The 13669-nt window shown below is 40.5% G+C and overlaps 1 protein-coding gene across 4 annotated transcripts in view; it reads right to left on the bottom strand.

Annotated features, from left to right (window-relative positions):
* Nup35 (nucleoporin 35) overlaps positions 1-9444 on the bottom strand; it is a 31672-nt gene extending 22228 nt beyond the window's left edge. For 2 of the 4 annotated variants that reach the window (XR_013050560.1, XM_042275555.2), the window contains exon 1: positions 9303-9444. Coding sequence is in view for 2 of the 4 variants with exons in the window: in XM_042275555.2 (XP_042131489.1) it covers positions 9303-9309 (7 nt within the window). In the remaining 2 variants the exon portion in view is untranslated. Of the gene's footprint in view, positions 1-2414; positions 2554-9302 lie in introns of those variants that run through there. The other 2 variants (XR_001576766.3, XM_006996999.3) reach the window with 1 other exon arrangement.
* Between the last annotated feature and the right edge of the window lie 4225 nt (positions 9445-13669).

Raw genomic sequence — 13669 nt, 5'->3', positions numbered from 1 at the left:
AACACTCATGCACATAAAATGAAAACAAATACATATTTTAAAAACTTAACCTTCTCAAATGGCAGCTATGGTTATTCCCATTATGAATATAAGAAAACTATAACTGAATTTCAGAGAAAAATTAAGCCTAAGAAAAGCACAGGCTACACAGAGATGTGAGCTCAGGTTCTCTTAGCAAAATGGTTGTAAGGGTAGAATCCATTCACAGCTTCTATTAGAATAATAACAAGTGTAACACTTGACCTGATAGTTAATATTCAGTAAGTACTTAATACTAATTAGTCTACCAATATGTTATAATACCAAAACCTTAGTGAAATGGTGATGTAGAATTTGCATTTCTGCTGAACACTTCATTTTCTTGCTTAGGTAGTAAACCTTTGTATGATTTATTGTATTGAAGAAGCCTGGTGTTTGATATTAATAGTTATGTGGTTCTTACTAACTATTACTTAACTTCTAAATAACCTAAATCCTTGTTTTCTGTTGTTCAAAAGCTTTCAATTACTTATTCTCCCTCCCCTTTTTTTTCATTATTGCACACCTAGATATAACATAAGTTTAAAAAGAGGGAAAAACCAAAGTAATTCATAAGGGTAAAATAAGTATCAAAATAAGATGTAAAGAAAAACAGCTTTATTGTAATTATTTTGTGAAGTACTAATTACATGGTGCTACCACATAAACATCAAACTCAACAGTCAAAAAGGGCATATTCCAAAGAAATAATTTAGAAAACTACAGTAACAAAATAAAAGGGCTTTGGAAACAACACAAACTACCTTCATTCTACCATCTATAGAGGGGAAGGAAAATTATGACAAGTGTAAGAATTATGTCAAGGGCTGGTGATGTGGGTAAAAGCCCTTGCCACTAAGCCTAAACTCAGTCTCCAGGGCACAGACACACACACACATACATACACTTGCACATTATATAAAGAAAAATCTAATTAGGTCAAGAAAAATTCAGTTCCCTAAATACATAGTGATAAAGTAGGAAGCCAGACTGTCACTAACCATCCCTTGATGGCTAGATTTAAAAGCTTTGTGACTGCAACCTGAATGTCTTAAGTGTCACTTCTCAATCTCTGGCCCTAATTAAGTACTGCACTGTCTTACTCAGCAAGCAGTGTGTGATGAGTAGGGGCTGGGAAAATGTCATACCAGGAGATATCTGGAAAATGTGCAACATGTGAACCTGAACAATTAATATTGGGGAATGTCAGTCTTGACTAGGCAATATACAAGGATGTGCTTAATCACAGTATTTATTAACCCAAAAACATTCACCCCAAAATGTCATTGAACAAAAAAACCTGGACCTAATAATGAAGTTTTCCGATCTCTAAATTAATAGGAAAAAACCTAGATCAACACCGGGGCACAAGTTTAAGGCAACACTGTATCTACATTATTAACATTATAGGTTTAGCTTTAATGACACACTGAAAGAAATCCAATTCAAGTTAGCTACTTTTTGTTTTTGTTGTTGTTGTTGTTTTTCAAGACAAGGTTTTTCGGTATGTAACTCTCTCTGTAGATCAGGCTGGCCTCACAGAGATCCACCTGCCTCTGCCTCCGAGTGCTGGAGTTAAAGGCGTGCACCACCACCGTCTGGCCAAGTCAGCTATTCTTAGAAACTTCTTCTGCCGGGCGGTGGTGGCTCACGCCTTTAATCCCCGACCTTGGGAGGCAGAGCCAGGTGGATCTCTGTGAGTTCGAGGCCAGCCTGGTCTACAGAGCTAGACTCAGGACAGGCACCAAATAAACACAGAGAAAACCCTGTCTCAAAAGTAACTTTTTCCCAAAACACGGCAAGCATTACAAGCCATTTGAATCTACAAAGTTAATTCTGCACAATACATGCCATGCTTGCTCTCTTTTCCAAGCTCAGAAAGTTAGAGGCTAATATTCTGGCAAGTTTACTCAACTTTAGACAGGTTTTTGTTTTCGATTGTTATGTTTGACCGTTGTCCTTACAAAAATCGGCTAGATTTTCTTTTCCAAAGACGGCACCTTCGGAAAGTTTCCCCAACAATGAACGGGAATGAATCTTCAGACGAAAATAGTCCTCCCATAGAGCCACATTCCCGAGCAAAGGGCAGGGGGAGGAGCGGGGAGCCAGGCTGGGTCTAGGTCATGCTTTCATAGACACACTCCTCCTTCAGCGAAGGACACCGAAACCCAGGTGGCTCGGCGGCAGCCGGTTCACACGGCGCCGGGGGTCACCGCCCACCCACGTGCACGCTTTCCGGGGCCGGTGCCCACCCTGGGGCCGGGCGCAGTGCCGGGCTGCCGGGTGCCGAGATGTCACCGAGCGCGGCGCTTCCCTCTCCCTCCGCGGGGCGCGACGGCCGCCGCTCGGTCCACAGCGGGCTGGCTGGGCCCCTGGGGAGGCTGCGGTCCACTTACCCAGCGTGGGCGCCTGGGGATCCACAGCAAACGCTGCCATCGCAACGGCCGCCACCACTCCGGCGAGGACCTTCCCAGTTTTCAAAAATGGCGGAAACGCTCCCCGCGGTCAGGGCCGCGCGGCCTTATGGGTGGCGTAACTTCCGACCATGCGCTCTGCGGAGGCTGCGGGTGCTCCGGCCATTTTGGAAGAGGGCAAACTTCTTTGCCAGGTCTGGGACTCTTAAGCAAGGCTTCACTGGGGATGCGTGGAAGAGTGTGAGACCTCGGGTTCTGAGAATGGCTTTGGTCACGCCTCAAGCCTCCTGATAATGTTGGTGTTCGTGCTTCAGAGAAACAGATTCCTTTGCTCACTTGATTATTAGTGTGAGTTTCCCCAGTGCACTGTCTTCCATCGACTTTCCTAACACCTGGGGAAATAGGCTTAATGAAACTGTTCCTTTTGCTCAACAACTTGATTTCTGCACTTGATAGAGGACGTTCATTTCTCAAAGTTTTCCGCCATCTATATCATTTCTCTTAAATGTTGTGTTATGTAGGCACAAGTTCATATTAAAGCATAATCAATTTATTGTGTATTAATACATACAGAAGAATATAGATAAAAATATGTAAATAAAGGTCAAACTGCTCGTGACATTCCTGTCCTCCCCTCTTCACTCTGCTGTTTTTCCCTTAGGGTACATTCATGTATTAATCACACACATCTACATAGCATGTATATGTTAAAATATTTAGTTTCACTGTTTGCAAACTTAATTAAAAAAAAAAATGTGCTTCATATTCTGTATTCTGGGATGTGCTCTGGGCCTTTCCCAAAATATTGACGTATCTTTTGCTAGCTCTTTCCAAGCTTTCTAAAATCCTAAATCCAGGAGGACTTTTGTTACTGGAGTGAAGTAATAATGTTGTGGTGTTCAAATCCACTGGGAAAGACCAAAGACTTAGGCTCAATTCAAATTTGGATTAAAGGGATAAATTCTTACTGCTAGCAGAAGGATGACAGCCTTAGAACCAAAAAGCGGGTGGGGCCAAAGGGGGCTAAAGGAAGCATTTATAAAGGTGGGCATTACAATTACCTATGCTTTATGGAATCCACCGCTGGTGAGAAAACTGCTTTATTCCTCTCAGTTGTTTCTCTTCCAGAGACTGTCTTATCCCAGTTCCACAGTGACAAGTGGGTTTACAAAATCAAGAGCAAGCAGTTAATTACCTCATAGCCGTAACATCTGCAGGCTACTAGGATCTCACAGGCATTTCAGGGAAAAGATCGACAGCCCTTGAGGGGTGTCTGCTACCGGGTTAAGTTTCTTAGCCATCACAGGGGAATCATGTATAAATCATGACACAGGTCCGACCACTCTGGGGAAAGTGTCACTAATGGCTGGGATTAAAAAGGTTTCTTCCTGGGCAGGCAATAACACGGTGCTATCAGGTTAGGGCTGGCTGTCACATGTTGCTGAGGGCTTCTCTCCAGGTTCCACCAAGCCCCGCAGTCCCACAATCCACGTATAAAATAATCACTTGGACACTTATATTACTTATAAACTGTATGGCCATGGCAGGCTTCTTGCTAACTGTTCTTATATCTTAAATTAACCCATTTCTATAAATCTATACCTTGCCACGTGGCTTGTGGCTTACCGGCATCTTCACATGCTGCTTGTCATGGCGGGGGGCTGGCAGTGACTCCCTCTCCTTCTTCCTGTTTCCCCAATTCTCCTCTCTCCTTGTCCCCCCTATACTTCCTGTCTGGTCACTGGCCATCAGTGTTTTATTTATATAGAGCGATATCCACAGCAGTCACAGCTCCACAATAGCAATTCCAGAATTCTATTTTGTGGTTTTTGTTTTTGTTTTCGAGAACAGGTTCTCTGTGTAACAGCCCTGGCTGTTCTAGAACTGGCTCTGTGGAGCAGGCTGGCCTTGAACACACAGAGATCCACATGCCTCTGCCTCCCAGGGGCTGGGATTAGAGACTAACACTGCCCAGCATTAGAATTCAAATTTAAAAACCACTTACAGGTTCAATTTACTTAAAAGAAAAAAATGATGAATGTGCTGAATGTAATGGTTCATTCCTTTAATCCCAGTTCTTGGGAGGCAGAGGCAAGTAGATCTCTGTAAGTTCAAAACTATCCTGGTCTGTACATAGTGAGTTCCAAGACAGCAAGGACTACATAGATCCTGAAAAAATTAGAAGAAGGAGAAGAGAAGAAGAAGGAAAGAACACAAATTTTAACTTTTAAAATTAGTGTGAGCACATACCAAAAGGTTCACATCTTATCCTTGTACATACGGATGAGAGTTTACTTGATGGTGGTCTTTGCAGACACAATCAAATGCACGTAAGTTTGTGCTGGATTGCCAGCTAATTGGGAACTTTAAAGCATCACAGATTCTTTTATTTGAGGCCAGAAATCCAAAATGTATTTTTAAAACTATCAAGGTGTCGACAGGGCTGGTTTCCTCTGGAGGCACAAGAGAAACTTCTGTTTCTTTCCATCTTCTAAAGACTAGACGTGTCATTAGGCTGCAGGCACCATTCCTGCCTGATGGAAGACAAACACATAGCATTCTCTGTCCTCTCTCTCTGCCACTTCTTCCTGAAGCTTCTATCATCATGTGACTAACACATCTGAAGTAACACATGTCTCTCTGCCTCTTTTCTAACTGTATTTGGGGCTCATTCTCAAGTCAAGTAACTTCGTTTTGGGGAGAATCTGTGTAGCCCTTCCTGTCCTGGAACTCACTATGTACAGACCAGGATAACTTTGAGGTAATTATCAATAATCACATCTGCAAATGTTACCACACAAAGTGACATTCACACTTTACAGAATCTACAGCCACACTACTCATAGCAATGCACTTTTCAGAATAAACTACCAAAAGATTTGTCAGTAAAATAATTTTTTTGTTTTTTTTTCTTTTTATTTTTTTTCTATTATCAGCTTGATACAGTACAAATTCTTATCCTAATAGTGAAATGTTTCACTGAGGCTTGCCCTGTGATTGAGTAAAACCGAAATTTATTATAAGCCAGTCATCGTAGGGTCCCCCTGCTATGTAGCCTCCCTTGTTCTGTGGGGTTGCAGTCTGATTGTTCTTTGCTTTATATCTAGTATCTACTTATGAGTGAGTACATACCATGTTTGTCCTGGGTTTGGGTTACCTCACTCAGGATTATACTTTCTAATTCCATCCATTTGCCTGCAAATTTCATGCTGTCATTGTTTTTCTCTGCTGAGTAGTACTCATTGTGTATATGTACCACATTTTCTTAATCCATTCTTCAGTTGACAGGCATCTAGGTTGTTTCCACGTTCTGGCTATTATGAATAGTGCTGCTATGAACATAGTTGAGCATGTATCTTTGTGGTATGATTGAGCATTCCTTGGGTATATGCCCAAGAGTGGTATGGCTGGGTCTTGAGATAGATCAATTCCCAATTTTCTGAGAAACCGCCATACTGATTTCTATAGTGGTTGTACAAGTTTGCACTCCCACCAACAGTGGAGGAGTGTTCCCTTTGCTCTGCATCCTCTCCAACATAGATTGTCATTAGTGTTTTCGATCATAGCCATTCTGACAGGTGTAAGGTGGTATCTCAGAGTCGTTTTGATTTGCATTTCTCTGATGATTAAGGATGTTGAGCATTTCTTTAAATGTCTTTCAGCCATTTGTAATTCTTCTTTTCAGAATTCTCTATCTCTTTAGCCCATTTTTTAATTGGATTGTTCAGTATTTTGATGTATAGTTTCTTGAGTTCTTTATATACTTTGGAGATCAGTCCTCTGTCAGATGAAGGTCTTTTCTCATCCTGTAGGCTGTCTTTTTGTCTTATTGACTGTGTCTTTTGCCCTACAAAAGCTTCTCAGTTTCAAGAGGTCCCATTTATTAATTGTTGTTCTCAGTGTCTGTGCTACTGGTGTTATATTTAGGAAGTGATCTCCTGTGCCAATGTGTTCAAGAGTACTTCCTACTTTCTCTTCTATCAAGTTCAGTGTAACTAGATTTATGTTGAGGTCTTTGATCCATTTAAACTTGAGTTTTTTGCATGGTGATAGATATGAATCTATTAGTAATCTTTTACATATTGACATCCAGTTATGCCATCTTGGTTGTTGTTTTTAACAGGGTCTCATTAAATAGCCGTGATTAGCCTTGGAACTCACTCTGCAGACCAGACTGGACTCAAACTCACAGAGATCTTCCTGCTTCAGCTTTCTTGGTGCTGAGATTACTACCACACCTAGCAAAAGATGTTCTATACAAATTATGACCTAGCCAAACAGAAGAAAAATTAGATACTTGTTAAAAAACAAAACATATGAAGATGGGAAGATGTTTAGGTTAATGAAATACTTACCTTCATGAAGATATAAGTTTGATACTCTGATCCCACATTAAAAATCCAGCACTTGGGAAAAGAAAATATTGGATCCCTGGGACCCACTGATCAACTCTCCTAGCCTGCTTATCAAACAGTGAGACACTCTATCTATAAAAAGAAGGCAGACAGCTCCTGAGGAAGAACACTCAAGGTTTTCCTCTAGTCTTCCTGCACACTTGCACACAGAGGAGCACACACACAAGAATGAAGAGAGGTCCACCAGGTTGGTTCAGAGGGTCAAAGTGCAAACTTGATGACCCTGAAACACAGTGCAAGGAGAGAAACTACTCCCAAAAGCTATCTTCTAATCCCCACATGTATACTGTGGCACATGAAAGTATACATACATACATACACATACATAAATGTAGTGATATTTTGTTTGTACTCCTTAATAAATAAAATTTGCCTGAAGATCAGAGGACAGAACCAGTCACTAGATTAAACATAGAGACCAGGCAGTGGTGGCACACTCCTTTAATCCTAGAACTCAGGAGGCAGAGATCCATGTGGATTTCTGTGAGTTCAAAGCCACCCTATACTACATAAGATTAATCCAGCCTAAATGAAACAGAGCCAGGAAGTGGTGGCACACATCTTTAATCCCATCACTTGAGATCTCATGTCTTTGCTATCAGTATTTGGGAAGCACACATGCAATTAATCCCAGAACTAGGAAGGTTGAGACAGGAAGTGATATGATTGGGAAGAGAAAGGAATATAAGATAGGAGGAGACAGGGACTAGAGGCCCTTTTGGCTGAGGACTTGGGCACTCAGTCTGAGGATCCGTTGAGTTGGTGAGGTGAGAAGTGACTGTGGCTTGTTTTCTCTGATCTTTCAGCATTTACCCCCCAAATCTGGCTCCGGTCTCTGTGTAGCAGTCCTGGCTGTCTTTGTAGACCAAGCTGGCCTTGACCTCACTAAGATCTGCCTGCCTCTGTTTCCCGAGTGCTGGGATTAAAGGTGCGTGCCACCACTGCCCAGCTTCCAACATGTTCTTCAACAGTCTACTCTACACACCTTCATCCTCTTCTGAACAGGTCTTCACATTAAGAGCCTTGCTTGCAACAGTCTGCCTGGCTAACATACCTTCACTTTCTATCCCAATCTACAGTGATCCTGCCCTTCATTCAGCTAAGCCAACACCCTTCATCTGAGACCTCCAACATTCCAGCATTGATCACCCTATTTCAGAACGTCCAATGGGCATGAGGACTACAACTCATGTGCCAGAAGATGCTTGTTTTAAAGGTTTTATTTTTAGTCTTACAACATGGATTTTCTTGAGAACAAGGGCCATTGTCTTTTCTTTCTTATTTTCATTTTATCAGTAAATAGATGAACAAATTAATTACAAATTAAAATAAATATTGAACAAAAAATAATTATCTGACATAACTTATTTGATGTAATTTTGCATGTTTGAAGATTTTTTCAATCATAATCATAAGAACCTTAGTTCTGTTGGAAGTGCTTATTATCATAAACAAAGACTTGTTTTCAGTTCTGTTTATTGCCTTTGTTGTATAATGAGAGTTTCAAAACTTGGATTATCTTCGATGAGAAACACTTGTTCATTTTTTTTTATGCTTCTTGTCACTCTTTGGAGGTGTTTTTTATTTGCCACAAGCCTGTGTTCATTACATTAGCATCTTAATTAGAAGGCTTGTCTATTTTCTCCTCTGAACCTGTTGAATAAAATGTCACGTGGGCTTCCCCCACGTCTATTCTGAATTTCTAATTTACCCAGGACTCGAGATCTCATCAATGTGCTGCTTTGTATTCTGCTGATTATTCAAGCTTAGATGGAGAACTCTTTCTTTAAAGCATGGTGCACATGTAAGAGCAACACAAGAATCCAGATCTAGCTATGGAAAAATATAGAAAAAGTTCAAGCTAGACCAATCCAAGGCTCTGGCCCACTTGCCTGTCACTTAACAGTACAGGAAACACAGGTCAAAAATTTGATCTATGAAGAATTCAACCTGAAATTAATTCAAGGCTGGATAAGTTTGAATTTCCTTCTAAACTAAAGCAAATTGTGAAAATTCAGAAATATACCTCGGAATTTATTTACCTTTAATGAACGGACACAGCCACAGTCAAACTTTTGTGTATCTATCATATATACTAATAATTCATCGATTTAATTAAATTGCTATTAACAGTTATATACAAATATAAAATCGATCTCGTGCTCTTAAGATAACTTTGTCTATTGTGTAAAAATGTAGTTTTTAAAACTCAAGGAGGGGCTAGAGTGATGGCTTAGTGGTTAAGAACATGTACTGCTCTTCCAAAGGACCAGAGTTCAATTCCCAGCACCCATACCACACCCAGCTCATAGCCACCTATAACTCCAGCTCCAGGGGAATCAGAGGCCAGAGGCACTTGCAGTCACACACACTAACCCACACAGAGACATACACATACATAGAATTAAAAATAACTTTTAAATTAAAAATGAAAGTGAAGAGAAAAGATACCCACCTTTCATAAGACTTTGGAAAACAGATGGAATTTGTCTTCTTCAGACAGAGAGCCAAGGGAGGAAACATCATGCCGGTGTTATCATCTCTGCCTTTTGGCACCTGATATATCCCGGGCTGTCATTCACTTAGACTGTGACATCACATAAAGCATCCACATGACTTCACAGCAGGCCAGGCCAAATGATCTCCAAAACAGCTTCATGATTTAAAGTGTATCCTCTCAACAAAAATACACACCTACAGTTGGTACTGCGTTTTTTGAGCCCTATAAACAATAACAGCAGCTGTATCTCTAAATGTCTTTAAATAATAATACACAGAAACATGAGGATTTGCTGATGAACTCATTACAAGGAACAGCTGACAGAGAGGGCACAGCCAGACATCAAATGAAACATGAACTAGGCCGATTTGCCTGTTCATTTTTTTTTTTTTTTTTTTTTTGGTTTTTCGAGACAGGGTTTCTCTGTGTAGCTTTGCGCCTTTCCTGGAGCTCACTTGGTAGCCCAGGCTGGCCTCGAACTCACAGAGATCCGCCTGCCTCTGCCTCCCGAGTGCTGGGATTAAAGGCGTGCGCCACCACCGCCCGGCTGCCTGTTCATTTTTTAACCAACTAAATGTATCCAGTAATTTCCAAACTTAAGTAACTTTCATGTGAAAATCTGTTTCCCAGTCCTGTGTTCAAATACCAGTTAGGTTTAATCAGATATTATAAAGGTTCAGGGAAGTCATAGCTGTCAGAAGAGACAACTTCCGGGGATGGGGGCTGGTCTCGATTCCTGAAAGAATGATGTCTGGAATTTACCTTGAGATGACGTGTTCAGGGAGTAGTTGAGAGAGCTGGCAGTAAACAAAACTGCTGGTGAGAAGCATGCTGTTTTCTATAACTCTGTTTGAGATTTTCTCTACATCATTTTTTTTTTTTAAAGAAACAAGCCTAGGGGCTGGAGAGATGGCTCAGAGGTTAGAAGCACTGGCTGCTCTTCCAGAGGTCCTGAGTTCAATTCCCAGCAACCACATGGTGGCTCACAACCATCTGTAATGAGATATGGCGATCTCTTCTGGCCTGCAGGTGCACATGCAGACAGAACACTGTACATAATAAATAAATCAATCTTAGAGAGAGAGAGAGAGAGAGAGAGAGAGAGAGAGAGAGAGAGAGAGAGAGAGAGAGAGAGAGAGAGAAAGAAACAAGCCTAGCTGGGCAGCGGTCCCTTTCATCTCAGCACTTGGGAGGCGGAGGCAGGCAGATGGGTATGTATGAGTTCGAGGCCAGCCTAGTCTACACAGCAAGTTCCAGGACAGCCAAGGGTGCTACACAGAGAAACCTTGTCTCAAAAAACCAACCAACCAACCAAACAAACAAACAAACAAAGATAAACAAGCCCAAATACTAAGATATTCAAAAGTCATACATTTTGGTCTCCACTTATGTAAAAACTATTAGTGAAAAATCAATGAAGCAATTATTCTTTGCCTGATGATTATTTTTTTTTAATGAACAAGTATTTTGTTGAGGACTGTGCAATGCTCTTGACTTTGAATACTTAATAATTATGGGGCACTGGTAACTCTAGAAGTTAGTTGATTCATCTGAATTGTAGAAAGTTTAGCATCAGCCTTGTATGTTATACACTGGCTTATTCACCCCAAAGTAGATACATGTTATTGCCTTATCAGTAATTTGGCATATCACATAGCATTTAATAAATGAATCTGGATTCTCCCATCACTTAGTCTACCAAACTGATCTTGCCAAGGGTAACAATAACCTCCATGATGCTAAGCCCAGATGCCTTTGGTACATGTTTATTGTATGTATTTTCTCAGCATCATTTGCTGCATCTTATTTAGCATGCACTTTGAAGCTTTCCTTAGTTCCTTTGACAGTGTGCTCTGGTTGCTCTCTTCTCTCTCTAGCCCTACCTCCTTTCTTGGCTCACCCTCCACCCAGCCTTTATATGGGGTTGTTCTCTAAAACCCAGTTTTACACCCTTAGTTTTACTCTAAGCTCTTCGTGTGGTGCTATCCCTTTCTCCTGCAAATTCATACCAATAACCAGATGCCCCATCAAGTTCCCCTCTTGGCATACCCATTGACTTGGATATCTCAAGGACACCTCAAACCAAATATAAAAGGCCAACTTAAGAGTGAATATTTATTCCAAAGAATGGCATCACCAGCTCTCTAATTATTAAAGCTGGAAACCTTGGGATGATTTTGATAACTCCTTTTCTTTTTTTCTTTTTTTGAAAACTCCTCTTTTCAATAAAATTCAATGCCAAAGTTTATAAGACCTAGTCTCTAAATTTTTTTCAAAAAGTACCCACCTGTTTCCTTTTTATAAGATTCATTTTATTATTTTAATTACGTGTAGGTATACGTGTTTGCATGTGAGTATGTGCAGGTAGGTGCAGACATCTGCAGCAGCCAAAGGTATCATACATCCTGGAGCTGGAGCTGCAGTTACAGACTCTTGTGAGTTACCTGATGTTTGTGCTGGACACCAACTCTGGACCTCAGACACAACAGTAGGTGCTCTTAACCACTGAGCCATCTCTCTAGCTTCCACTTCTTTCCCTTTTTACTGCATCAGCTAAACCTAGTTTCACCACCTGAAACCTGGACCTAACCTTCTGACTTGCTTTGCTTTTCCTCCCAACTCACTTGTCTATGCTATACAAGCAGACAGACGCTTTAAAACAACATTGTGAAGTTTAGGGATCTAGCTCCAGCACCAACCACAGAAACCAGCTTTGGTGGCCGGCGGCTTGTCACTGCACCACTCGGGAGCTGATGGAAAGGGGACCAGAAGTTAAAGGCCATCCTCAGTTCGATAGCAAGTTGGAGGCCACCTGCTAAATATGAGACCCTGTCTCAAATAAATGAACGATCATTCTTGAGGCTGGAGAAATGGTTCAGTGGTTAAAAGCCCTGGCTGCTCTTGCAGAGGACCTGGATTCAATTCTCAGCACCCCCATGGGGCAGCTCAGTTGTCAGAAATTCCAGTCCCATGGGACCCAATGCTCTCTTCCAGCCTCCATGGACACTGCATGCACATGGTACACAGACACACATGCAGGCAAAATACCTATACACATAAAATAAAAATGAAAACAAAACAAAGCATTCTAAGCAAATCTCATTACCACCTCTTAACCTCTTCACTACTCTGAAAGACTAACATCTCAAAGCTCTCTACCAGGTCTCACTTGATCTGGCCCACAGTTCACATTCACGGACAGCATCTCATACCCTCCACCTCGGCGCTCCCACATCTCAGCACTTCCCTCCATTGCTCCAACGTTTCATGCTCCTCCTCAGACTTTGGCTTTTACATATATTCCTGACTCAATTCTGAAAAAAAACATGCCACAACCCACTCACCCTCAGTCAACTCCTACTTATGTTTTAGAACCTATCATAAATGTCATTCAAAAGGCATGAAAGAATTCTCTCACAACTAGACAAAGTTAAAATTTACAGTATGTATTTACATTAAATTTTAAAGATTTTTATTTGTGGGTGTGTTGCTGGTGATGGAAGTCAGGGCCTTTTTGCAAACTGAGCATGGACTCTACTGCTTGATCTGCAATCCCCTGCCCCAACTCAAAGCCATAAAGCAAATTTATAATATACATCATTCAGTTTTGTTAACATGGAAGCACTAAAAAAAAACTGTTCAAAGTGTTCTTCCAGGAAAAAATATGTGTAATGTTAAGCTCCTAACAATACTTAAAATTTTTTAGATTCATTAAATTTTCTTCTCTAAAAAATACGTTTTCCTGCAGAATACTGAAATATAAAAGAGATCAATCTTAAGATTACATCTTTAAAAAATCATCTCTCACTATAAGGCAGTTTTTAGCGATCCTAAGAGACAAAAAAAAGTGACAGGTGACCCATAAACAGAACACTTAGCACCCAAGTTAGAAAGAGCAAAGTGTGGCAACAGCTAATTAAAAAAAATCATAAAATTAAAGCATAGAGCATCTATGCAATCACTTAAAGAATATAAGAAAAATGCTTGTAATAGGACCAAATTTAAAAGTCAAAATGAAAATTTGATTTTCATAAGAGGATTTAAAAATTACATGCATTTATAACCATTAGATAGATATTTATATAAATAAGCCTTTGATTCTGGTACTCTTTGTGGGAGCCTGAAGGTATTATTTTTTAACTTTAAAAATATTCTTACAAAAACTTTACTTCCTTTTGAAATGGTAAATCTTCATTTGTAGGTCTATCACTTCAAAAGGTTTTTGTTCATGAAGGTATACATGAGAGAAGAATAAATTAAAAGGCTTCATTGGTTTACTTTTCTATCTTAAAATTTCTCCTACACATATCAGTGATTTAGCA

This window comes from Peromyscus maniculatus, chromosome 4 (assembly GCF_049852395.1).
Source record: "Peromyscus maniculatus bairdii isolate BWxNUB_F1_BW_parent chromosome 4, HU_Pman_BW_mat_3.1, whole genome shotgun sequence".
Taxonomy (NCBI): domain Eukaryota; kingdom Metazoa; phylum Chordata; class Mammalia; order Rodentia; family Cricetidae; genus Peromyscus; species Peromyscus maniculatus.
This window is presented reverse-complemented; position numbering and strand designations above follow the sequence as displayed.